This window comes from Prosopis cineraria, unplaced genomic scaffold (genome assembly GCF_029017545.1).
Source record: "Prosopis cineraria cultivar Desert tree isolate PC_DT_omini unplaced genomic scaffold, ASM2901754v1 PC617, whole genome shotgun sequence".
Taxonomy (NCBI): domain Eukaryota; kingdom Viridiplantae; phylum Streptophyta; class Magnoliopsida; order Fabales; family Fabaceae; genus Prosopis; species Prosopis cineraria.
The window spans coordinates 15,380-42,087 of NW_026555942.1; the positions used below are offsets into that span (position 1 = coordinate 15,380).

General features: G+C 36.5%; 1 protein-coding gene across 1 annotated transcript; it reads left to right on the top strand.

The window, feature by feature from the left end:
• On the top strand, positions 1-26,708 carry LOC129297813 (nuclear-pore anchor-like). The gene is given in 50 exon segments (XM_054936161.1): positions 1-462; positions 542-688; positions 796-894; positions 1,413-1,541; positions 1,636-1,728; positions 1,818-1,883; positions 1,994-2,083; positions 2,185-2,262; positions 3,912-4,018; positions 4,912-5,032; positions 5,131-5,223; positions 5,769-5,817; positions 6,301-6,404; positions 6,491-6,559; positions 6,952-7,092; positions 7,180-7,284; positions 7,384-7,497; positions 7,775-7,853; positions 8,880-8,923; positions 9,002-9,075; positions 10,819-10,921; positions 11,030-11,164; positions 11,267-11,365; positions 11,493-11,534; positions 11,610-11,663; positions 12,873-13,052; positions 13,132-13,179; positions 14,031-14,081; positions 14,727-14,810; positions 14,890-14,964; positions 15,055-15,239; positions 15,314-15,416; positions 16,171-16,287; positions 19,465-19,557; positions 20,224-20,379; positions 20,470-20,523; positions 21,184-21,297; positions 21,482-21,559; positions 21,701-21,850; positions 21,935-22,006; positions 22,814-22,969; positions 23,055-23,108; positions 23,286-23,373; positions 23,508-23,575; positions 23,683-23,811; positions 24,535-24,639; positions 24,820-24,994; positions 25,068-26,207; positions 26,210-26,285; positions 26,287-26,708. Coding segments are annotated over 50 exon segments (6,231 nt in total). The 5' UTR covers positions 1-156; the 3' UTR covers positions 26,426-26,708.

Genomic DNA, 26,708 nt, shown 5'->3' on the forward strand with positions numbered 1-26,708 from the left:
TCTTGCTCCATAGGGATTCATTCAACATCGTCCCTCCCTCTTCACATTTGCTTCTTCCCTCTCCTGTTCCTTCTTCCGTCAATCGTCCTTTTCTCTTCTACTTCCGTTCGAACTTTCCGACTGATCGCGGCGAATTAGGGCGTCGCCGGTTTAAAAATGCCCCTATTTCTCTCCGACGAGGAGTTCTTCCATTGCTCCAATGACGCTGCCGCGGTGGCCGAGAAGGCCGACGTATTCATCCGCAGCCTTCTCAACGAGCTCGAGACTGTGAAGGCCAAGGCTGATGCTTCTGACATTAACGCCGAGCAGAACTGTTCTCTCATAGAGCAGAAGTACCTCTCTCTTACTGCTGAATTCTCAAAGCTCGAGTCCCATGTTGATGAACTCCAAGCAACCCTGGATCAACGTCTCGCTGAACTCGCCGAAGTTCAAACTCAGAAGGAGAAAATTAATTTGCAATCTGTATGGAGCGTTATGTTTGTTTGCCACTTTTTGACTTTCTTTCTTTTATTGCTTTTTGTCATTGATTCTGGGTTTGTAGATTGAGAAAGACCGGGAGATAGAGAGGTTGAGGACAGAGGTGAGTGAGCTGCATAAATCGAAAAGGCAGTTAATTGAGTTGAATGAGCAAAAGGATTTGCAGCTTAGCGAGAAGAATGCCGCCATCACGACCTATCTCGATAAGATTGTAAGTTATTTTCTCTACTCTGCTTCTTTCATTTTGATGTTCTCTCTGCGTGGTTTGAAGTTAAACGCTTAAAAATGCTCTCATTCTTGTCGTTGCTGGTCGTGAAGGTCAACTTGTCTGAAAATGCTGCTCAGAAGGAGGCTCATTTGAGTGAACTGGAGGCAGAGTTGGCCCGATGCCGTGCTCAATGCACTCGTCTTTCACAGGTGGTTCTTGAGTTCCTTTCGTCCACTTACTTTCTGTATAAGTTGTCTGATTGTGGATCTTACGAGTTGTGGTAAATTCTTTCTGCTGATTATAGAAATTACTAGTTGTAGAGGTGGTGCAATTAGGTATAAAAGCTGTTTGGTTTCTGACAAGTGAAACGTATCCGTCACAATGTTTAGGGCCTTGGATTAGGTTGGCATGGCTTCACTAATTGTAATCATCTGTCTGATCGTAATTAAAGAAATGTCTGTTTCTTTTCATTTCTCCTTTTTTGGTTCAACAGAGTGCTGTTTCAAACTCATGACTCGATGGGTGAAACTAATATGCTTTTACCGTCAACCCAAGACTTCGTCATAGAAGGATATTTCAAGTTCCTTCAAAACTACACCTCTTTTGCTTTGGCTTTTGTCCTGGATAAGATAGTATTTCTACATTTAACATTTTTTATGCACAGGATATTTCAAGTTGCATGTGAAGTGATGTTGCATTTTTCTTTCCTTAAATTGTATGTGAGCAGGAGAAAGAGATTGTTGAGAGACAAAATGCTTGGCTGAATGATGAGTTGACTACTAAGGTTAATAGTTCCTTTGAGATGCGCAGAAAATATGCTGAGTTGGAGGCTGAGATGGCTTCTAAGCTTGCGGATGTCAGTGAGATTTATATGATTACTAGATATTCGTAATTTAAAAGTTGCACTTTTTTGCTTCAGTACAATGTGATTTTAAGATTAACACTTTCAGGTAGAGAGGCAATTGAGTGAATGCTCTAAATCACTACAATGGAACAAGGATAGAGTGAGGGAGTTAGACGTGAAACTTAAATCTACTCATGAGGTTGGAAAGATTCCATTTATTATCTTGATATTTGATTCTTTTTCTTGCCTCATTCAATCCCTGTTTAACCTGTTTTTATCACTTCCTAGGAGTTAGTTTCAGCTAAAGATGCTGCTGCAGCTAATGAACAGAAATTGTACAATGAGCTCTCGACTGTGAGTGTTATGACAAGTTCTATTTATTATATTTTTTTTAAAATAGTCTGGGGAAGAATGTTATTTTTTTCTTATTTTTTAATATTTAGACATATTTTTTGTGTAATCAGGTTAATAAGCTTAATGAACTATATAAAGAAAGTTCTGAGGAATGGTCCAGAAAGGCAACAGAGCTTGAGGGTGTGATCAAAGCAATGGAGGTGAAGTTTGTTTGATATATGTGGTTTTTTGACGTTTGGAAGATGGAATTTTAGATAAGAGAGAAGGCTTACACTTCAAAACATTGCTGTTGTTTGAGCAGTCTCATCTGAAGCAAATTGAAGATGATTATAAAGAGAAACTTGAGAAGGAATCTACTGCTCGAAAACAGTTTGAAAAGGTATTTGGTCCTTCTCAGCCACATATTAATGTTTAGGCTGGGATTCTCACTTTGCCTACTAGTATTAAAAGTTTGTTGGGTAATACAACAACAACAAGCCTTTATCCCACTAGGTGGGGTCGGCTACATGGATTGCAAGACGCCATTGTGTTCTATCATTTATTAAGCTTTTAGAAATATTATTAATTAAGAGATCACGTTCAACAACTTCCAAGAGTGTTCTCTTAGGCCTTCCTCTACCTCTCTTAATCGGACTCAAAGTTATATGTTCCACTCTTCTCACTGGTGCCTCCCTTGGTCTTCTTTGTACATGCTCAAACCATCTCAACCGATTTTCTACCATTTTTTCCTCAATAGGTGCCACCCTCACTTTTTCACGTATGTGCTCATTTCGAATTTTATCTTTACGTGTATGTCCGCACATCCATCGTAACATTCTCATCTCTGCTACTCCAACTTTATGCTCTTGCTGTCCCGTTAGAGCCCAGCATTCACTACTATATAACATTGCCGGTCTGATAGCAGTACGATAAAACTTTCCTTTAAGTTTATTAGGCACCTTACGGTCACAAATAACTCCTTTAGCTTTTCTCCACTTAAACCACCCAGCTTGAATTCTATGTGAAATATCTCCACTGATTTCGCCATCATTTTGAATAATGGCTCCCAAATATCTAAACTTTTCCACTTGAGGTATAATTTGATCTCCCAATTTCACTTCCAAATTATTTTCGAATAGTCCTTTATCAAATTTACAATATAAATATTCCGTCTTACTTCTACTCAGACGAAAACCTTTCGACTCCAATGTCCTCCTCCATAACTCAAGTTTGCAATTAACCTCTTCTCTTGTCTCTGCTATAAGAACTATATCATCCGCGAAGAGCATACTTGTTGGGTAATACAAAAACCAGTAATATTCAATTTGTTACCTGAAAGCGGATACCATGGATTCTTGATTTGGAAATCAATATCCATAATTGTATTCTTGTTTGAAGATGTTCAATGCCTGGATTTTTTTTATTTTTTTGAAACTCATCTGAGAAAATCTTTATTTGTCTGTTCCTGATTTTATTCATAATTGAGTTATCTTTTTGACTGATTTCCATATGGTTTTGTTATTGTCAAGGACTAATTCATCTCAAACGCTGAAGTTTTTAAGTGAAAGGACATGAATTGTTATATTATAATCTCTAACTGGCCCTGACAAACAAAAAGCCTGTTATGGTTGAAGTGTAGGCGTAGGATGCTGGAGAATGGGGATGGTGACAATCAAGTTCTCTACCACTTGGTCACAGTGGCCATGGTTCCATGTCAAGAACTAACTTAAAGTTTGAACTGTTAAGTGGAGTCTAGCAAATAGTTTGATTATGATAACTAATATTTATGGAAAACAAGCTTGACTCATTTTAGCTGGAGCAGTGTCTTTAACTCAAGTGTTACGCTAATTTTGCATATTTATATTTCTTCAAGGATCTTTAGATTTTAACATGTTTTGATTTCTTCTGCATCACATGGGTCGTTGTCTGGTTGATTTCCTGTAATATCTGTTGCAATGATGTTGTTGGACAATTTGACTTGCGTTGATTTCTTATTACTTCTAAGTAGAACTCTTCTCATGCTTAATTTATTTATTTGGGCGCTTATAGGAGGCTGCTGAATTGAAAGCAAAGCTCGAGGCAAGTGAGGCTGAAATTGAACGAAGTAAGAAAAATGGGCAGAATCTTCTTCCGCAGAGTGGTTTCAACCCTGAACTGTATGTCTTTCTCATTCTCTTACTGCTTTGAATTATTGTGTCTAAATGCATTCCTTTCAGTCTTGTACTATCCCCTACATCTACATGTGGTCTTTTTTTTAATATTTTTTTATGAAATAAAGATGGAACATATATTAGACACAAAAGTCATCTTTTGTTGTCTCTTTTTTCCTTAAAACTGTTCCCAAATATGAAACATATCATAGTTGAAACCAGAACCCCCACCATATTAGGGAAAAAAAGAAAGAAAGAGAAAAACTGATTCTGTGCGCAACATAAGAAGAAATCAAGGAGAGGTGCTGAGGAATGGAGCTCAAGGTTGGATGAGATGCACCTTCTTAATGATTCCTGAGGTTTTTTTCTGAATTTATTCTACAAAAAGATTACGAGCCAACGGCCTCTTTTCAGTTCTGGAGATGCTAAATGGAGAATGAGTTTTTCAGAGATTATTTTTTTGTTGTACTTTCCCAAACCCCACCAGGTAATGCTGTAATGGCTACAAGAAAGGGCAAAATGTTTGAGGTGTTGGACTGTGTTTTTACAGAAGGGATAGGGGATTGCAGTGCTAGGATCAGACTACCTTTCTCAACTGCTGAATCTTGACTGGGAGTGATGGGATGATTGTTCCATCAATTTCTGTGGTTGAATGGAAATACTGGTGAAGGAGAAAGATATTTGAAGTTGTTCAGAGACATTGAAAATGTTCTGTTCTGAGCTAACATGAATATTCTTTCTGATGTCTTGTCTCTGTACCAAACACTTGGAGATGTTCAGAGACATTAAAAATTTTATTATCGTTAAAATGAGGACATATTAGATTTTGGTTCTATATTGCCTGATAAATGTGCTGTTTGGCATGTCCAGACTTCAGAGAGTTGTTACGTTTGTTGCAGGTGGTTGGTATCAAATGAAGCCAGTGACTTAGTTGAGGAAAGTAACATGCTTGTCCCTAAAATTCCTGCTGGTGTTTCTGGAACAGCCTTAGCTGCTTCCCTTCTGCGTGATGGATGGAGTGTGAGTTATCAAAATTTTAAATTTCATGCTGGCTCCATTTTTCCCTCTTTGAGTTATTAAATTAGGTTATCTTATTGTGCTTTCTTTATTTGTTGAAGTTGGGGAGAATGTATGCAAAATACCAAGAAGCTGTTGATGCTCTGCGACATGAGCAACTTGGCAGGAAGGAATCTGAGGCAATTTTGCAAAGGGTATGCTTCACATGGTGCAATTTTTTATTTATACTCTCTAACTAAGGGTGATTCAGCCTTACATTTTTAAACATTCCAGGTTTTCCGTTTGTATCAAACTCTCTTCAATAGCCCAAATTAACCTTATCATAAGATTTCTCAAAATCCAACTAGTAAAAAAATCCCTTCTGCATTTGCTGTTTTAACATCCTCAATTACATTATTTGCAGCCAAAATTGCATCTAAAATTTGTTTACCTGCCATAAATTCACTTGGTTTTACAAGAAATAGAGTTTATTTGATAATATCATCAGCATTAAAAATGAGTCAAATGGGTCTGATGTCTTGAGCCTTGATAAAACAATTCCTTTTATGAAAATGTGTTGGACACTTCATTTTTAACCTACATGCTTAAGTTCAATGGTTATGCCTTCAAATATTTGAATAAATTTTTTTCCCATGTTAATGTACTCACTTGCTTTCAACATGCTCTCTTTGATTAATGTGTGGACACTTTGCTGTGTTTTAGATTGAAAAATGCATAATTTTTTTTTTTACTTTATCAGGTTCTGTATGAGTTAGAGGAGAAAGCAGAAGCCATTATAGATGAAAGGGGTATGTCATTTTTTGTGACGATTGAGGAATATATTAATTTTTGTTTCAAGTAAAATTGTTCTTTTGGTGATAATGACCCTGAAATTCCATAATTTAATCCAAATAAAATAGTTGCAATTTGTAGGAGAATTTAGGCTGAAATGGAAGATACATGGACTTAATATAACTAAAGACTTATAAAGTAGCAAAAAATTAAAGAAAAAGCATGACTTCAGAGTCATTATCAGAGAGTTGTAAATTAGCAAACATCATTTGTCTATACAATTTGACATTGCCTTAAAAGAGAAAGCTGTTTTCTTCCTGTTTTCCAAATATGTAAAAACTATGCTAAGATCCTCGTGCTAATTTTGTGTTTCATATATCTTCCATCTATACAATCAAATTTTGTGGTACTTGAAAAGTAATGAGGTAGAGCTTATCTGTAGTTTGTTTATGATAGATTTCATGTCTCTTTTACTAATAAATAAACTGGTGTCGATGCAGTTGAACATGAAAAGATGGTTGAGGCATACTCTTTGATGAACCAAAAATTGCAAAACTCTGTTACCGAGAAGGCAATCTTAGAGAAAACTATCCAGGAACTGAAGGTTTCCAACGGAACTTAAAATTTTATCTGTCTTCCCCACACACCTTTCCTTCTATCTCAAGATTCACTTAGGTGTATATTTTGCAGGCTGACCTCAGAAGGCATGAACGGGATTATAATTTAGCTCAGAAAGAGATTACTGACCTTCAAAAACAGGTGAGGATAAAACATTTATTTTCTGGTAATTTCTTATGCAATATCTATATAATAAAGTCTTCTGATTTTTGCTGAAATAGGCTGGAGTGTTATTCTTTATGTTTTGCTGTCATTGAAGCACTGTATTTATGTTATATTGTAGGCATGCCTGCATGGAAGACCATTGTACAACAAAACTAAAATTTGTTAGAAATTAGTCAAACAGTTATTTCATTGTGTAAATTTGAACTTTGGTTGGCTAGTCTTGTGTATTGCTACATTGCATGGGCCCCATATTTAGTTGTTTTGTTGTTCTCTTCTCAACAATGTTAACATTTTTATTGTTTCTTCAGACATTATCTATAGTTTAGTTCAGTTACCAGTTATCTAATGTCAGTAATTATTTTTTTCAGGTGACAGTTCTCTTGAAGGAATGCCGAGATATACAACTTCGTTGTGGATCAGTTGGGTTTGATGCTATTGATGATGCTGCAAAAGGTCTTTCAAGAACACATACAGAGACTGACGCTGAAAAAGTTATCTCAGAGAACCTTGTGAGTTCTGTTCCTGTATTTATTCTCTGGGTCTTCTTTTACTCGTCTATGCCTTTATAATGTGTTCAATTGACATTTGGGAAGCAGTTGACCTTCAAGGACATAAATGGGCTGGTTGAGCAGAATGCACAACTTAGAAGCCTTGCAAGAAGTCTCTCTAGCCAGATAGAAAATAAGGAGTTGGAGTTTGAGGTTGGCTGGCAAATGGTTCCGTTTTTTTTTTCCAAACATTTTTGCTTCTGGATCTTGTAGCATGTTTGACTTAATTGTTTTTGTTCTATTAAACTCCAGGAGAAGCTTGATCTGGAGCTCAGAAAACATACCGAGGAAGCATCTAATAAAGTAACAGCTGTCCTGCAGAGAGCAGAAGAGCAAGGGCGCATGATTGAATCACTTCATGCATCTGTAAGTAGTTATTATGGTCCTGATTTTCTTGGATTAGTGTAGGTCTATGTCCTTGATCTAGGGAATGAGTTTCTCTTCAATAGAGGAATGGGAAAATGGCGTGAATAGTACTGGTGGACTTCAAACATTGTACAGAGGACCTGTAGTTATTTGAGATTCGAAGTACCCAATTTATTGTGGCTTTCCCGTTGGTTAATATATCTGAGGCTGTAACTTATGCTGATGTTGCTCATATTCAAATAACTGTAGTTTTGACCTTCTGTTTCCTCTCGTGTAGGTTGCAATGTACAAGAGGTTGTATGAAGAGGAACATAGTCTTCATTTGTCTCATTCAATTCCTTCTGAAGCTCCTACAGGTTCCTGAAATAATTATATGTTGTTTTTTCTTTTAGTTACTGCTATCCTCATCAATCTGATTCTCTGAAGATTCTTTTGGCTCCTCCTATAAATATCTGAGCAAAGTCAGAGTAATTTTCATTGGTTCAACAGCTGTACAGTGCAGCCAGGTTAATAGGCAAAGCAAGCTATCTTTCTGTGATCACTAATACCCTGAAAACAGAGACTTTATCTTAGATCAAATATCCTACTGTGTAATGTAATAATCTGACTTAATAAAATAAAATACTAACAAACAAAATAAAGTAATAACAGAAAACAAAATTATTGTCTTTATCCCAACAGTATCTCAGAACTAAGAAATTTGATGTGTAGGTGGAAAGGGTGCTTGCCCTTTGCTATAGGATGTAGACTTTTAAGTTATGCCATCCTTCAAGATTGAATTAATCAAATAGAAGCAGTTGGCATCACAAATTTCAAGGAAATTATACAAGTGGAGTAGAAAAACCTGGGGAAAAGATAGGATTTTTGGATCTTTGGTAACTTGTCTGTTGGCTGATTTGTTAGTTCAGATCCCATTATCGATGGATGGAAACAGAACCAAAGAGTGCAAAAAATTTGGCTAAGGGTTGATTCTCAGAGTTACGTGGTTATTGGCTGAAGGGCAGTCCTTCCATATGCTGTGTGCTGACGCTAGGACACCTTAAATGACACTTAAAGCTTGGCTTCCTTCACCTCCTAGCCATCATCATTAAAACTAAATTTATGACTTTATGACCCCAAAACATTGAAAATCTTATTGGTTGTAACAAAATTCTAGTAATTAATTCATGTTTCTACAGTTAAATGAAATTGACCAATCCAAATGGGACAGGGTTGCATATATTTTGTTTTTGCATTTGAAAAAAGTTTGCATGTTAATATCGACTGTTCTTCTGGATTGTCACTTTCTAAGAAAGTTCATTCATTTAATTTTTATTGTTTAGTCTGTAGAGTTAACGGCTCCTTACATTTTTATTTTATTTTCAAACTATTAGCTGACGCAGATGGAGGAAGAAACAGCCTTAAAGCAATTATTGAAAGCTCACAGGTAAACGTGGAAACATTAAGAAACGGTCACTTGTCATTTCATTCTTCTAAACATGTTTCATTATTTGCACTATTTTAGGAAGCTGCTAAAAAGTCCCTTGAAAAGGCTATGGAACGTGTAAGGTGCCTTGAGGATGATCTAGCACAATCTAGGTAAAGTTTCTACAAATAATTCTTCTCGCTGATTTGGCAGTCTTAATTTTTTGTTGATATGGAATTGTTCCTTGCTAATTGCTATTATTATATCATGGTTTGAAAAATATTCACTGGAATGAACTACTGATTTAGAGCTGCTGTTACTAAAATAGTGAGTAAACTTCTGTTGTCAAAGTAACATGTGGGTCTTGGTGGTCCCCCCCCCCCTCACCCTTTAAATTGAGGAAAAGGGAATTAATTATAATATGAACAAAGAGGATTACACCTTGTGGGAGTTGAGGTGATAAAGGAGTCATATTCTTCCCCTGGACCCACGGATGTAATACATGATCTTGGATGGTAACCAATGCCACCGCATCTAACTCATCCACACTTGAATTCAAGACTTTCTGTAGTTGTTTGATATTTGCATTCATTTGAGAGACAAAGAACATCGAGACTTGATCAGTGCCATCACAAAACACTGTTCTGGTGAGTATATACTCTGCCATTAAGAGCATTGAGGACATCAGTAATTTGTCAATTGGGTTCCGCATGTTGAAATCTGTTATCCTTTTCTGCTTGTTGGCCTTCCTCTGTTGTGAACTTAAGTGGGGATGTGGCAAAAAGATCAAGGAATCTTTGTAGCCTATACCTATGGATGACAGTGGCACTCCCTATTTGTTGCTTCAAAAGCTAGAAGGAGTGAATGGAAGCAGCAGGAGTGTGTACTCTTTATATTAGAAGAAGTAGTGTCTTTTTATATAGAGTGGTAACTCATAGTAGCAGGCTAACTGATTTTAACTATTAACCTAACAGCCTAACACAAGGGAGGAGCATAAATTTTAATGCCGTATTGTTTAGAAGGTTTTGTTTAAGAGATAGTTGTAGATGTAAATAATGAATGTATGTTGCCCATTTTTCAGAAACAAAGTTTAGATATTTGGGAGCCATTATTCAAAATGATGGCGAAATTAGTGGAGATATTTCACATAGAATTCAAGCTGGGTGGTTTAGTTGGAGAAAAGCTAAAGGAGTTATTTGCGACCGTAAGGTGCCTAATAAACTTAAAGGAAAGTTTTATCGCACTGCTATCAGACCGGCAATGTTATATAGTAGTGAATGCTGGGCTCTAACGGGACATCAAGAGCATAAAGTTGGAGTAACAGAGATGAGAATGTTACGATGGATGTGCGGACATACACGTAAAGATAAAATTCGAAATGAGCACGTATGCGAAAAAGTGAGGGTGGCACCTATTGAGAAAAAATGGTAGAAAATCGGTTGAGATGATTTGGGCATGTACAAAGAAGACCAAGGGAGGCACCGGTGAGAAGAGTGGAACATATAACTTTGAGTCCGATTAAGAGAGGTAGAGGAAGGTCTAAGAGAACACTTTTGGAAGTTATTGAACGCGATCTGTTAATTAATAATATTTCTAAAAGCTTGATAAATGATAGAGCATAATGGCGTCTTGCAATCTATGTAGCTGACCCCACCTAGTGGGGTAAAGGCTTGTTGTTGTTGTTGTGTTGTTGTAAAGTTTTATAATGTACATTGCATATTTGGCACATGTAGATACATGACAAACCTTGTATATCATGTGTCACAGGATCAGGATAATGCACTGTCCATATTGTGTTAGTATTAATGCGTCTTTAGTGTAAAATAGTTCATTATTGCCATTGTATCACTACTAGAATTTATGCTATGATGCTCTGTATACAATAATTGCTTCCCATTCTACTGTTATATCCTTAGGAGTGAGAATATTGTACTACGATCTGAATGTGACAAGTCGGCACTTGAAGCAAATTTTGCTAGGGAGAGGCTTGATAGCTTCTTAAAAGAATTTGAACACCAGGTCATCACATATCCCCAATAGTTAATGGTCCTTCTATGATGCTTGGATTGCACTGATTCATGCATTTTTTATTTATTCTTTGATCTGATATGATTGATGGCATGTCAGAAAGCTGAAACCAATGGCATATTAGCAAGAAATGTGGAGTTTTCTCAAATAATTGTAGACTACCAACAGAAATTGCGTGAAAGTTCTGAGTCGCTGAATGCTGCCGAGGAGCACTCTAGAAAGCTGTCTATGGAGGTTAAAAAATTTGAGGAATTAAATGTTTAAAAGTTTTATGAGCACTTTTATTCCAATGAACTGGTTTCTTTTATGATCTCATTGCTTACATTTCTTTTTCAGTTGTCTGTTTTGAAGAATGAAAAGGAAATTATATTAAATGCTGAAAAAAGAGCATCTGATGAGGTTCGCAGTTTATCTGAGAGGGTGCAGTGTCTTCAGGTTAGAAACAAGCTTCTTTATATATTTATATTTATATTATTTTTGTTGTTGTTGTTGTTGTTCTTATTTTTGAGTTTTTTATCTGACTTCTTATAAGTTCTGAAAATTCTTACACTATTTTTTGCAGGCTAGTTTGGGTACCATACAGAGTGCTGAGGAAATCCGAGAGGTTGGATATCATTATCATTTCATGTTGCTTTTATACTAACTATTTGAATAATGTCATTCCTTTTGACAACTTTAGGAGGCAAGAGCTGCAGAGAGGAGAAAACAAGAAGAATATATACAAAAATTGGAGGTACATTTTCATTTTCCTTTTGAGCTCTTCCTGTTGACTGAAGAATCCTAATTTCTTTATTTCTGGATTGTGAAGCATGGATGCAAAGTGCAATATTAGTATGATACGTCACTTATGGTGATGGAACAAATTCTCGAGAATGTGGTTGAGATTTATTTGTAGTTGGGACAAGCCCATAGGAAATCCTACAAGTTACAAGTAGATTATATCATGATGTTTTTCTTTTGGGATTTGGATCACAATACAAAATTAGCTGTTCATTCTTTAGTAAATTCTATATGCATAATTGATGTTTGTGTAACTAGGAAATAATATGGTTCAAACAATTTTTTATGTGAAGCTCTTTTTTGGTTTCTTCCCCTCTTGCTTCACCTGACTTTTTTTCTTCTTTGCACTTTCTTTAACCTTTCTCCTCTTGTTTTCTTATCTCTTATTTGGATCGTCCTTTGCTTTTCCTCATTTCAACCTGAGACTTACATGCAAAGAAAACAGGAGCACGAAAGAGAAAAGCTTTTTAAAAAGTTACCCAACATGTAGCAGTCTAGTCACTTGGTAGATTGAACAGAGACGCCCTTTTGCAAAGACCATGAGCTGAACACTGGAGGGATTCCTAAAATAAAATCTGTCCTATCCCATGACAACCGTGTGATGAGGGAAACAGCTTTGTATGTTTGAAACTTTCTCTTGCCAAAATAACTGCAAAACTGCATTTTGCCTCAAAAAAATTCCTACCCTCTTCTCCCAATCAAAATAGCAGAGGGGTTTACCTTTTGCCCTCAGTACCCTGGAAGAGATAATCCCTGCTGTCGACAGATCCTATTCTTTTTACTCATAAAATAGCAGAGAGCCATGTGTTCATTCAAGTGCAGCTAGCCTTGTTGATCTTGTTGCACAGCAGTGTCTAAGCCAGGGTAAACCATGCCAGTTTTGTTACCAGCAGTGAGTAGTTTATCGTAGCCTTGTTCCAGCCTCATCTGATGCCATTATTTTTTTTTTAAATAACTAGAATAGTGCAGGACAAAGCATGCATGTCTTTGTAGCTGTATCCCAACTGTTGGGCACACATCTTACATTTGCATTGCTGTCATTTTAGCTGTTTGTGTGCTTCCTAGTTCCCTAAACAAGCAAATATTCCTAATCTAAATTGTTATCATGCTTTCATTTCTAGTGATTTATTGGTATATCTATTATTAATGGCTCAAATTTCAGAGGGAATGGGCTGAGGCCAAGAAAGAGTTGCAAGAAGAACGGGAAAGTGCGCGGACACTCACACGAGACCGTGACCAGACATTAAAAAATGCTATGAGACAGGTTGAAGAGATGGGCAAGGAGTTAGCTGGTGCATTGCGTGCCAGTGCATCAGCTGAGTCTAGGGCTGCTGTTGCAGAGGTACATGTTTCAGATTGTTCTCAACCGTGTGCATCCTTTTTATATCCGTTGAATATTGACTTTTGATCCTTATTAACAGGCAAAACTCTCCAGTCTTCAGAGAAAATTGAGTTCCATTGATGACCAGGTTTCTTTTTCCCCTGCCCCCTCTCAGTTAAATTTCTGTTGATATGTTCCTTTCAAAATTTGTTAGACAACGTAAGTTTTTCCTCTAGAGTTATTGAGGAATTACAAATAAAATAACCTGACAAGATGTATGTACAGCCTCTATTTTTAAAGTTTCATGGAAAGAATTCATTTAAAAATACTTGACTTGAGGATGAAATCTTTAGTTTCTTACTTGTTAGGGACCTTAAAATTATTTGCATGTGTGCGTGTGTTTTGGTTATTTACAATAAAGGTTAAGTTAGTTCTGATGATATTTTGGGTATTGTCAAGGATCCCATCAAAAGGCTCCATATTTATGTGCTACAATCCACTTGAATTTTTTTCTTGAAGAATTTCTGAATTCTTAAGCTGCTAATGATTTTCTCATGGTTAATGTCATATTGTTAGTGCAGTGTCTCTTGAATGTCAAATGAAGAGTGAAGTTAAATACTTAAATCTTTAATATTTTGCTTCGAAAAAAAAAATAATAATCTAGCATTCTGAAGCTTTTGGAATTTTTCACTGCTGCTGAAGTGTATATTTTATTTTTGGGATAGAGACATCACTTTCTGCTATGGTTTTACTGTAAGATGCATGGTCATAAAGCATAGTATCACTGCAAGTCAAACCAAAAATGATAATTTGTATAGTTCAAGCTCCCATCCTTTTTTTTCTTTTTTTGGGGGGGGGCGCTTAATGTTTCAGATCTCAGGGTGACGTATGTGTTAATCCCTTGCGTGTTGATTGGCCTGACTTTTGAGTGAAGGTTTCTTGGACGTGTGTGCATTCTTGCATTTCTGCAATTAACTCCTTTGTAATCATTGAATGTAGCATGTCGAAATGGATGGAATGAGTGGGTCTGGCACTATGTCTAATGATGAGGTAAGTTTACATTTTTTTTGTTAATTAAGCTGGCACGAACTGTATAGCTGTGGATGTGCTTTTGCCTTATGACCTTTTAGGTGTTTTATAGCCTGGATGTATGGTAATGAGCATAGCAAGAAACTGGATAACATCCTATTACTCAACATGACTTATCTTATAAAATAAATGAAAGACATGATTAGTATGCTGATGGAACCCAACAAGAGAACTTAAAAATGTTATTATAGCGTGATAACTCAGAGTATATACAATGGAGCAATTCAAATAGCAGCTCTAACAGGACACAATGCTCAATAGCAAAACCCATGGAGTAGCAAACTGGAAGCTGGTAAAATAGGCTCAAGAAGAGATAGTTTTAGGCCTTTGAGGTGCTGGCTGCCTCCCTCAACCTAGTTCACTCTTGAATCCCCTTATTCACCCCATAAACCTCTAACTAAATTCCATTAGTCTCCCATCTATCCTCCAGTATCCCATGCCTAGCTGTCCATGCTAGTCATATGACCATGCCTATAACAATCCAGAATATACTAAACTCCATCATATTTCACATAGCCTGATACATGCTGGTCATAGTTGTAGTGAAGCATCACTTGTGTTCTTTGACATGTGGGAGTGACCTTGCTTTTATATAAATTGCACCAGATTGTTGCTGAATTGCATGCTGCAAAACAGGAGATTGAAAAATGGAAAGAGGAAGCACAGGCTAATAAATCTCACATGCTGCAGGTTATCATTTAGTTTTTATGCATCAATGATATTCAATTTGTTCTTTGAACTAACTGATTGGTTACATTATACATTGCAGTATAAGAGCATTGCTGAGGTAAATGAAGATGCTCTGAAGCAGATTGAAGTTGTGCATGAGAACTTCAAGATTGAGGTATATAAAATAAATGAATCTGAAAAGCCACCTGTTAATCTGTATCTTATTTAATGAAGTGCTTTTTTTCACTCTTTAAATATTATTTAGGCTGACAGTGCAAAAAAAGCCCTAGAGGCTGAACTTGGTTCCCTGAGAGAGAAGGTTTCAGAGCTTGAAAATGAATCTAGCTTGAAATCTGAAGAAGTGGCATCCGCAGCTGCGGGAAAGGAAGAGGCTCTGACATCTGCAATGGCTGAAATCACAAATCTAAAACAAGAAATTTTAGCTAAATCGTGAGTTATATCTTATGACTGTGGTGTGAAATTTACTGTTCTCTGCATGATTCTTACATTGTCTATGCCTGTAGTTCGGAAATTTCAGCAATGGAAATTCAGATCTCTGGCTTAAAAGAAGACTTAGACAAGGAGCATCAAAGATGGCGTGCAGCTCAAACCAATTATGAAAGACAGGTTAATTTCTTTTTTGGATGTTGGTATAGTAAAATTTGTTTGTTGAATTAAATTATTGCTTGAGCCTGTGGATGTCTCTGAATACTGTATCTTCATGAGCATTTAACTAAAGCAGAATAAGAACAAGGTTCAAGGTTTTGTATTATCATTGCATTCAACACTGGACTTGATAGTCCTTTTGGCGTCATTATGTGTTTTTTGTGCTGATGATGTCTCCGAAAGCTTTTCCTGGTTGGCTTCTGATCCTTCAATTTTTTGTAACCCTTTGTCATTACTGTCAAGGAGAATAGATCATCTCTCTCTCTCTCTCTGTTTTTTTTTTTTTTTTGCAATCATCTGCTTTTCAGTAGTATTAAACTTTTGCCGTTAAGAGTGTCAATCATGTAATATGACTGAATTTTTATCTGCAAATTTACATATTATGTTATTTCCAAATATATCTGCTTTTCAGTAGTAGTAAACTTTTGCTGTTAGAGTGTCAATCATGTAATATGACTGAATTTTTATCTGCAAATTTACATATTATGTTATTTCCAAATATCAAGTGAGTCTGCTTAGATCAATTATCTCTACATTTACTTCATCTGGTTTGAAGTTTGTTTGTAACTTATATTATGGAAGCTCTGTTTCAATTGTTTAATTACTTGAAATTTGGACGGTTTTTTTTTTTTTTCAAGTGGTGTGTATGTGTGAGAGTTAGATGAGAACATAAGTTATTATTTATGTGTTTATAATCCTCTTTCTTGTTATTCAGGTTATCCTTCAATCTGAGACAATTCAAGAGTTGACAAAAACTTCACAAGCACTAGCTGCTCTGCAAGAGGAGGCAGCAGAATTACATAAATTGGCCAATGCTATGAAAATTGAAAACGTAAAATTTCCAGCACCTTCCATCTTTAGTTTATGTTTTTTTTTTCCATGCAAGCACTTTCCATGTTGAGTTTGTTTCTTTAGTTTTTAGTTTTTCATCTTCTGTGAAATTTGAGTGTTTGAAGCATGGTTTGGAAGACCAGACCAGGCCGGCCGGTCTGCCGGGTGCCCAGCCCAGTTTACTGCTTCTTTAGATGGGAAGTCAACTTGGGAAGAAACTGGATTGACCTGTTCAACCCCACAGATCAGGCAGGTTGAATTGGTCAATATCCCTTCCTTCCTTGAAGCGCCAAAATGATGCTGCTCTGGTTTTAAAAAATAAAAAAATTGAAAAAATCATAGAAGAATCAGATGAATGCCTAAGCCTAAACTTTGTGTGCCTATCCCCTTGGTCCTTCATCTTCCTCCCCTATTCCTCCTCAAATCTAACATCAACGAGGGCACCAATGACCTAGCAGGAGGAGGCGGGGTAGTGGTGGGGGTAACCATACAGAGAAGGACGGCTAGGCACAGTCAAAGAAGAAATTCTAGGCCTAGTGCTAGTAGTAGAAGATCGAGCCAAAGATTGATTAAGGGAGGATCAAATTAGAGGAGATATTTGGAGTCTGTATGAAGCCATCTTGAGAAGACTTCGGGTCTAGAGAGAGAACTAGTGGTGCCATTTAGATGTGGGAAGCCTTTTGAGTATATTAGGGTTTTGATTGAAAAGCGAAAGTGTGGGACAGGTGAACATCATTGGGAAGCAAGTGGTGTCATTTAAGGATTGGGACTCTAATCTCGGTTTGGGACTCTAATCTCGGTTGTGGTTTTGCAGGATGCTCTCTCAATTAGCCTTCTAAAATGTTGTGGGTTCGAAACATAGTTACCTTCTCTGGCCTCTCATTCATTCCATTTTCATTTGCAAATGATATTTCTTTTTTTCTTTTTCTTTTCCATTTTATGCACAAACTAATAAAGACCACCTGGCTGTTAAGTAGAATGGAAAATATCATTTAAGAGATTGTATTATTAGTATTAAAAGAAAATAAAGCATTATGAAATTATTATGTAGAACTAGAAACCAAATTAAAATTAAAAATGAGGTTAAATATAAAATGATAAAAATATTTCTTGGTTTTATTCTTTTATCAAGTCTAATATTACTCAAATATATAATTATTTTCAATATTGTTGTGTTTTATAATTGTTAGAATTATTGTATGAGATATTAAGACTTGAATATGGATGGATGTATTGAGAATTAATGTATTTTTTAAATTTATTTTATTTTATTTTAAATAGAGGAGATATTTGGAGTCTGTATGAAGCCATCTTGAGAAGACTTCGGGTCTAGAGAGAGAACTAGTGGTGCCATTTAGATGTGGGAAGCCTTTTGAGTATATTAGGGTTTTGATTGAAAAGCGAAAGTGTGGGACAGGTGAACATCATTGGGAAGCAAGTGGTGTCATTTAAGGATTGGGACTCTAATCTCGGTTTGGGACTCTAATCTCGGTTGTGGTTTTGCAGGATGCTCTCTCAATTAGCCTTCTAAAATGTTGTGGGTTCGAAACATAGTTACCTTCTCTGGCCTCTCATTCATTCCATTTTCATTTGCAAATGATATTTCTTTTTTTCTTTTTCTTTTCCATTTTATGCACAAACTAATAAAGACCACCTGGCTGTTAAGTAGAATGGAAAATATCATTTAAGAGATTGTATTATTAGTATTAAAAGAAAATAAAGCATTATGAAATTATTATGTAGAACTAGAAACCAAATTAAAATTAAAAATGAGGTTAAATATAAAATGATAAAAATATTTCTTGGTTTTATTCTTTTATCAAGTCTAATATTACTCAAATATATAATTATTTTCAATATTGTTGTGTTTTATAATTGTTAGAATTATTGTATGAGATATTAAGACTTGAATATGGATGGATGTATTGAGAATTAATGTATTTTTTAAATTTATTTTATTTTATTTTAACCAGTTTGACCCTTGTTTGAATCCTTGACCCTTAATCCCTAATCTCAGCCGATTCAATAACCAGTCTGATTTTCAATACCTTGGTTTTAAGTGAAGCAAGGTGTTTAGAAAGCACATGCTAAGTGAGGCAAAATATGTTATATAAATAAAAATGAATAAATGGAAGTTTCTACCATCATTTGACCAATAAATTGACTATTCAATCATAATGATCATGATTTCAAGTCATAATTGATAATAATGTTAAGTTCACCTATAAAATCATTGAGCCATGTGTCCAAGTATAAAGTTAATTAGTGAACTTTACAATCCTAAAGATGTAGTAACCATGGCTGCCAAGCAATTAACAAAATAACAGTAAGTTGTACTTGTGTCCAAAAAATTCAATGACAAAATAAACTAATGGCCATTTGTCTTTCTTTTTCAATATTTATTTACTGAACCTAAAAAATTAACAGCCTAAACAATATTTTTAAGTGAGAATGACTGTTTTGCCCAAGTCATTTTTAGTTATTGGCTGGGTTTATAGTTTTCCTGTCTTGTAAGAATTCATACTGCGCTAGGATTCTGGGGCTCGGCTTCAAAGGCTGCCCCTTTCCTTTGCACCTTACTTTGCTCTCTGGTGGGTAGGTTAAGGCACACTGCTTGAGTGAAGCATAAAAGTGCTGAAGGCACTGCCAGGTGAGTGCCTGGCTGAAGTCAGTTCCTGTCATAAAGCAAGAGGTGCTGAACCTCTTGAGAGCCAAGGCAAGGGTCTTTAACATGATTATTTTTTATCCCTTTTTAAGGACCAATTGAACTCAAAAACTCAAGATATGAGATAAATGCCCACGAATGATTTAACTGAATGCTACGGCAGCTTTGGTTTTCAAAATTCCTTGGTAAATCTGGCTAGAGGGGAATGCTCACATCTAAACCCATTTCACATTTTATGCAATATTTTTGTGTTTGTTGATTTACTTTTGTTTTGATGGAGTTTTTTTGTTTTGGGGGACTGTGTCCTAATCCTACAGTTGTAATTCTTTAATGTAATTTCTACTTTTTTTCCTTTTTCCTTTTTGTTGGATTCAAGCAATTAAAACCAAATATAGAATACGTAATAATGTGCATGTGCACATTTGTCACTGGTTGCTGATTTTGTAATAACGAAGTATTAAAATGTATGAAATTTAAGAATTGCAATACATGTCATTCTTTTGCATTTGACAGAATGAACTAAAGGTCAAGTGGGAAGAGGAGAAGGCAGTGCTAGAGAAGGCTAAGAATGACTCGGAGAAGAAGTACAATGAAATCAATGAACAGGTTATTGTATTTTCAGTGATATGCTTTATAATCAACAGTGTTTTGATTTTTTTCCCCCTTGTTTAGCTTAATGATTATGAGATGAAGTGTGCATGTTGGAAGGGCTGGTTTGGAGGAACAAATACTTGCTATATGGTTGTTGTTTTATTTGAACTGAATTGTTCCTGACAAGCACAGAAGAGAACAATTTATGCATAAAACTATATGTTAACTTTATCAAAAGATATAGTACATTTAAAATGATATTTTTATTGTTTATGTCATAATCTGCGTTTGTAATTCAAGTAGCTTTTCGGGGTTTATAGACTAACATTGTAGTTGCTGCATTATTGTTTGAATTCCCCCTTTGATGTATTCGTTCAATGTATATTGTTTGGCACGCTAGTTCATTTGAACATGATAATATTCTTTATGCCGCTGGACTAGTTTTGAAATATCAGGGTTTGCTGCTACTTTAGGAAATCTTATTCTACTCAAGTTTGTAATTTTCTGTTAGATACTTGGGCATTATCCTTGAAGCATCATGCGAGGCTTTATGTTGATGCATTGAGGCAGACATATAGAACCCCTCATGATCCCCTTGATGGCAGTTCCATTTACACATTCCCCTTTATTGTTATTTGATATTTAATTATTTAGCCGAGTAATGTTGTGAAATCTCCGCAGAATAAAATACTGCATAGCCGACTGGAAGCTTTGCATATCCAATGGGCTGAGAAAGAACGTAATATTGCTGGTATTTCCTCAAGTACTAGTGCAGATACAATATGTGATGCTGGTCTACAAAATGTGATTAGCTATCTTCGACGCTCAAAAGAAATTGTGAGTATTTTTTCACGATGCTTATGTTTTTCTTTCTTGTATTTACCTGTTAGTTGCCTGGTTATATAACATTATTTTACACTGTAACAGGCAGAAACAGAAATTTCCTTATTAAAACAGGAAAAACTGCGATTACACTCCCAGGTAAATTGACTTGAGTGATTATTTATTTATTTTTCAAATCTTCATGTTACTAACGGTATTGACAGTACTATCTGTGTCTCACGTCTCAATTATTGAGTTCTTTGGAAGTTGTTTCTTTCACTCTCGTTGCTGGTTGGTTAATAACATTCTGATCTGAACCTCATATGAGGGAACAATCCAATGACCATATGTCTTAGTGATTGAGTCCACCTATAAGAAGTAAATGGTAGAACTGCAGAATTCATAGGATTGATTGGACCTTCAATGATTCAATCCATTAAGATCCTACTGATCCTGCCATATTGATATTGTTCTTAAATTTTTATGAATAGTTTGAGCACTTCTTCTCAAATTAGTACTTGTGTATCATTCTTTGATATCATTTTTGCATAAACTGGGTGTTGATTGTGTTTGGTTGTGAAATTGAGGCCCGGGGGAAATTCTCTAGTCTTTTTTACCCCCATTTTGGCTTTAATTGCTTCCTTCATTAGTGTGTCTTAACTCTGGATTTGGAGAAATTACAGTGCTTTTCCTTTGCAAGCTTCCCAAGGGCATGTAGCCTGTTTCGTGAGTTTGATTATGACTTATTCTCATGAGCCAGTGATTTCTGTATTTAATTGTTTATTGTTTCTGTGTCTTTTGTTTCAATTGGCTGTGTAGCTTGACAGTGCTCTGAAGGCAGCAGACTCTGCACATGCATCACTAGAAGCTGAACGTGCTAAATCAAAATCATTGTTGTTCAGTGAAGAAGAGTTCAAATCATTGCAGCTTCAGGTTAAGAATTTTTCTTTTTGGTTGCATTTTTCCTAGTTTACTGTGGTTTAACAACGACCTTTATATTTAGCATTTCACATGCTTCATGAGGACATTATCCACTATATTGTTTCAGCTAAAAGTATTGCATGATAAATTTATATATGGTTGAAATCGTGAGCTATTTGTCAAAAATGGTTCTCAGGTTAGAGAACTTAACTTACTTCGCGAGAGCAACATGCAGCTTAGGGAAGAAAATAAGCACAATTTTGAGGACTGCCAGGTAATGCAATAATTTGTAATGATGTATTTTTATTCCCCCCCCCTTTATGCATTTGCCAATTATCTGTTGTGTTTTTGTGCAAACGTAATTTGTATTGCCCTAAAATGGTGTTACTAATAGATGATGTTAAAATTATACTAGAAATTGCGTGAAATAGCACAAAAGGCAAGAGCTGAGACACAGAATGTAGAGACTCTACTGAAGGAGAAAGAGACTGAGTTAGAAGGATGTAAGCATGCAATTGAAACAATTAAGATGGAAAAGAACAATCTAGATTACAAGGTTTCTGAGGTATTGCATTTTGGAGATGATAATGAAGTTCAATACCATGTCTTAATTTTTCTCATTATTTATTTATTTGTTTTTAATGTTCAGCTGCTTGAAAGGTGTAAAAATATTGATGTGGAAGAGTATGATCGAATGAAGAATCTTGTGAGGGATATGCAGGTTGGTTGAAGATGATATCATTTGTTGGTGATTAGCCTGTTGACTTATTGTCTGCATTTCATTTGTAACATGTTCATCACTAGTTACTATCAAGTTATAATTAGATTTAGTATTTCACGCAAAAAAAAAAAACGATCTAGTATTCTCTTAGCCTTCTGTCTCTTGATATTTAGTGTGTCAATTGTTATTCCTCTTTCTCTTAAGCCTGGATGTGTCTTACTCTCTTGAAAATGATTCTGCCATAACAATATTTGGATGTTAATCAAGTTGCTGGTAGCACGTGGTTACTGCCTGAATTTCTTTGAAATTAATGTGAATATCAGCATAGGAGGGGAGCAATAATAGTTTCATTGATTTTGGCAAAGCTTACTTGTTATCGTATTTTTTCTTTGTAAGCTTGCATTTAGAAGTTTGAAGTGAGCATCCCTTTTTGCAAAGCACAGGTAAGTTTTAATTGATACTTTCATGGCCTTCTTCAGAAAGCTGATGGTGGCGTAACTTTTAGAAGGCCATTCTTCATCACATAAACTCAGATTTTGCAAGTTTTAACATGTTTGATTCGTCTAGTGAGCAGTTATGTGTCTAATCGCTAGTTTTAATATATATTGCTTCCTAATTGCAATAAACTTAAATAATATTTTTGGAATTAGAAAAGAAAGAGAGTAGTAGAGAAAATCTAGAGCAAGTGTCTTGTTAAGGCTGTTTTAGTCATTTATGATCTAAATGTCATACCTGGCCGTTAGTTGTCTTTCTAATGTTATTTGTATCTCTGTTAATATGTTTTCTTTCTTTCTTTCATTTTATCAGGATAAACTAAGAGAGAAGGATGCACAGGCAGAGGAAATGGGGAAAATTCTTGTGGAAAAACATGATTTAATTTCACACCTGGAGCAGGATCTTTCTAAGTGCAGGTTGGAGCTGGAAGAGAGAGAAAAGAGGATAAATGATGTTTTGCAAGTTGAGGTGTGCCATAATCTCTTGACTAAAATCTAGGAAATTTAATTTCTTCCCTTCAAATATATTTAATCTGATATGGTTTGTATAACAGGCTTCCCTAAAGCTGGATTTGGAAAGACACAAGAAAATGCTGGCTCAATTCAAGGTTTTTGTGCATTCTCATTTGGAAATTTAGTAGTGCTTGTGATCAACTTTGTATATTCCTTTTTCATAATAGTATACTTCTATGTCCTGTAATTAGGGCGTCCTCAGTAATCTATAGATTGTTTGGCATTGCTGTTTATTCGACTGTCTCACTTAGCTTATCTGTTCATCCTTTCAGAAGAGGAACGATAGTTTGTCTAGGGAAAAGGAGGATCTAGGGAAAGAAAATCAACAACTTTCTAAGCAGCTAGAAGAAATCAAGCAAGGTAGTCTGCTTTGCCCCAGTCCCCTACAGGGGCCGCTCTAGACTTACCCTCCTCTTTTTTGCCAGATGTATACATGTTGCTTTGTTTGTTGCTGAAATGTCATTCAAAAGTCAAAACTTGATGTTGCTTATCAGGGAAGAGGTCAATCAGTGATGTAACTGGTGAGCAGGCCATGAAAGAGGAAAAGGACACCAGAATACAGGTTTGTTTAAACTTAAACTATGATTGAGAATTATTTTTCCCCTTATTTTTATTTTCAGAAAGGAGAGTGTGCCCTATCTTGACTTTCTTATTTCCTATTTTGACTAGATTTTGGAGAAACATCTGGAGAGACTGAGAGATGAATTGAAAAAGGAAAAGGAAGAGAATCGATTGGAGAAAGGAAAACGACTGAAGACTGAAAAAGCCATAAAAGACTCCTACAGCAATGTTGAACAGGTACTCCCCCCCACGCCCCTCCCGAAAGAAACTCCATTTTCTTTTTGCCATTTGATTTTTTTCCATATAATTCCATGTTTTTAGATACTAATACTTTATCACTATTACCTTTGAAGCATTGAATATTCACCCTCTTGCGTAGTTGATTAGACTTGTGGAAGAATGCTGAATTAATATGGGCATAATTGAGAAATGTGGACGAGCTAATAAGAAATGTGACTGAATAGATTGGAGCGACCTTCTGACTCTAATAATCTATTTCTGTTAGACAGCCCCCCCACCCTAGACAACCGAAGGGGAAAAAAGAAACCCTCTCTCAGATAGTACCAATGTCTTTAAATTTTGTTCATGCATACCTGGCTGTTCTGCGGCTGGAAGGAACAATCATGTTTACAATTTGTTAGTAGGACTGCTCGTGATTATGAAATTATTTACCATGTGTTTCTTTCACTTGCCTTTTAAGATTCAGTTTAGTGTCCATGTGCATGTGTGTTCTCTTTTGTCTGAGAGACATGAACCTATGTCTAAAACTCTTATAATTTATGGACACTGCTATTCCGGTTTTGGTTACTTCAATGGCACTTCTTCAGTACTCAATATTGGGACATTGTGGGACTTGTTAAATGCTTTATTGTGGATTCCCCTCTAGTAGTTTGACTTCTTACCTGTGTCAGTGCCATAATGATACGTTTGTTTTCTTTTATTCCTCAATATTCCTTTCAGGAGAAAACGAAGTTTATAAATGAAATTGAGAGGCATAAGGAGGCAGTGAAACGGTTATCAGATGAAATTGAGAAGCTTAGGGTTATAACAGGGAACCTTCCCGAGGTAAGGACATAAGCTATTATTCTTTTCATTGTGAAAACTGCTAAAGTTATTTGACGTACAAGGATTATTATGTGTGATGTGTGTGCCCTTGACTCTAGTTTTCTACTTTATTTTTTGTTTCACAACAAATATTTTTATTAGTCTGTTCTTGAGATTAAACGTTTTACACACTTTTCGTAGGGAACCAATGTGGCTCAACTTCTTTCTGGGTCCAACACAGACGAGCTTGCTTCTCCTTATATATCAGCTGTTGAAAACTTTGAAAAAGAAGCTCAGTCTGTGTTTTCAGAGCTTGGAGGTCGTGTTAATCAAGGTGATGCAACTTTAATTGCTGATACTTCGGGCAGTGCTGCAGGTAATTTTGTCTTGTTGCTATAAATCATTATCATTTCGCTATGATATTGTAATTTTTATCCAACTTCATGCAGGTCCTCTGGTCCCCATCCAATCCCCTGGCATTATCTCAAACGCCCCTGGAGCAAGCAGTTTACCACCTAAAGCGACTGAAGAAAGTAAGAAAAAACCTGTTTTACCTAAAGCTAATGTTGAACCCCGTAAAACAGGAAGAAGGTTGGTCAGGCCTCGTCTGGGAAAACCTGAGGAGCCACAAGGTGACCGAGAAATGTCAGAGGCTGAAGGATCTCAAATTGCAAGCAAGCCTGGGTCTTCAGTTGACACAGACACTCAAAGCAGTCTTTCTCAATTACCTCAATCAATGGCTCGTAAACGTGTTGCTCCTACCTCCACCTCCGAGTTACATGATGAATCAGTTGCACCTGGCGAGACTAGCTCAGATGCCGGTGCACTCTCTGTGAAGAAATCAAAGGGTTCAGATTCCCCACAGGAAAGTGCTGAAGGACAACCTGCTGCAACTCCAGAACATCCTGGCGGTCAACCACTCGCTGTAGAGTCATTTGAGGGTGGTGAGTTACTTCAAGGTCAAAATGAAGAAGCCGTTGAAGCTCAGAATGAAGAAGGCGAGGTTATTGTTGAGAAAGTTGAGTCCAAAGATCCGCAGAATGTAGATAGTGCGATTCAGGAAGAATCACAAGGGGACAAAAACAGCATTTTAGAGGAGAATTTGGATCAAACGGTTGAGTCAAAAGTGACTTCTGATGATATGCAGAGAGATCAGGGGGAGCCAGACAACCAGCAATCAGCAATGGAAATTGAGAGTGAGAAAGAAGAGGGAGAATTGTTACCAGAGGGTGCAGATGTTGAGGGTGGTAATGATGTATCTAACCTTGTGGAAAACCAAGAAATTCGGGAAGGTCACTCCGAGCCAGCTGCAACTCCTGAACCTTCGCAGACCGTGGTTGATGATGAAGCGCTCGAAGTAGGTGAGATCAATTCTCCCGAGCTTTCGACTGATGATAAGAACGAGGAAGGCGAGGTGGCTGAGGAGGCTGCCGATGGTTCTGATAAGTCCAATGATGCTAATGACCCAGTTGAGACTGATCAGGTGGCCGAGCCGGCACCCGCACCTAGCACAGCTGAGGGCACTTCAGCTACCCCTGCTGCAGAAACTGGCTCCTCCAGAGTTATACCTGCTCCCAAACAAAGCACTGCTGGCGTTGCTCAGAAACTGAAGAGATAAAGCAGGCTTCGCCAGTGAGTAGTACTTCAACGACCATAAATTATCAGAGCGAGCAGGGAAAGGGCTCAAATGAGACAAGCTGGGGTGGTTTCTTCAATAGGAAGAGGCCGGGGAAGAGGAGCTCCCCGAGGTCGAGCCGCCAGAGGTGGTCGCATTGGCGGGCGTAGACAACCACCTAGTGATGCTTAACTAGTTTAGCCAAGTCTGGAATTAGACGGCCAAATATTGTGTAACTTCACGTTTTGTCTGTCAAACTAATTTACAGTGACATTTTATTATTTCTCATGTAAATACATTTTCTTGCCAATTCTGCGTGTATTAGCGTGAGCTGATTTATAGCTACAAAATTTACTGTTCCTTAGTGCAAGCCTCATTGGCTGAAGGAAATTTTGATGTACTTCTGCATATCACAGAAAGTCGTTGAGAAAATTTAGCCAGTGATATAACATGAGAATAACTTTTTGTTTGTTCT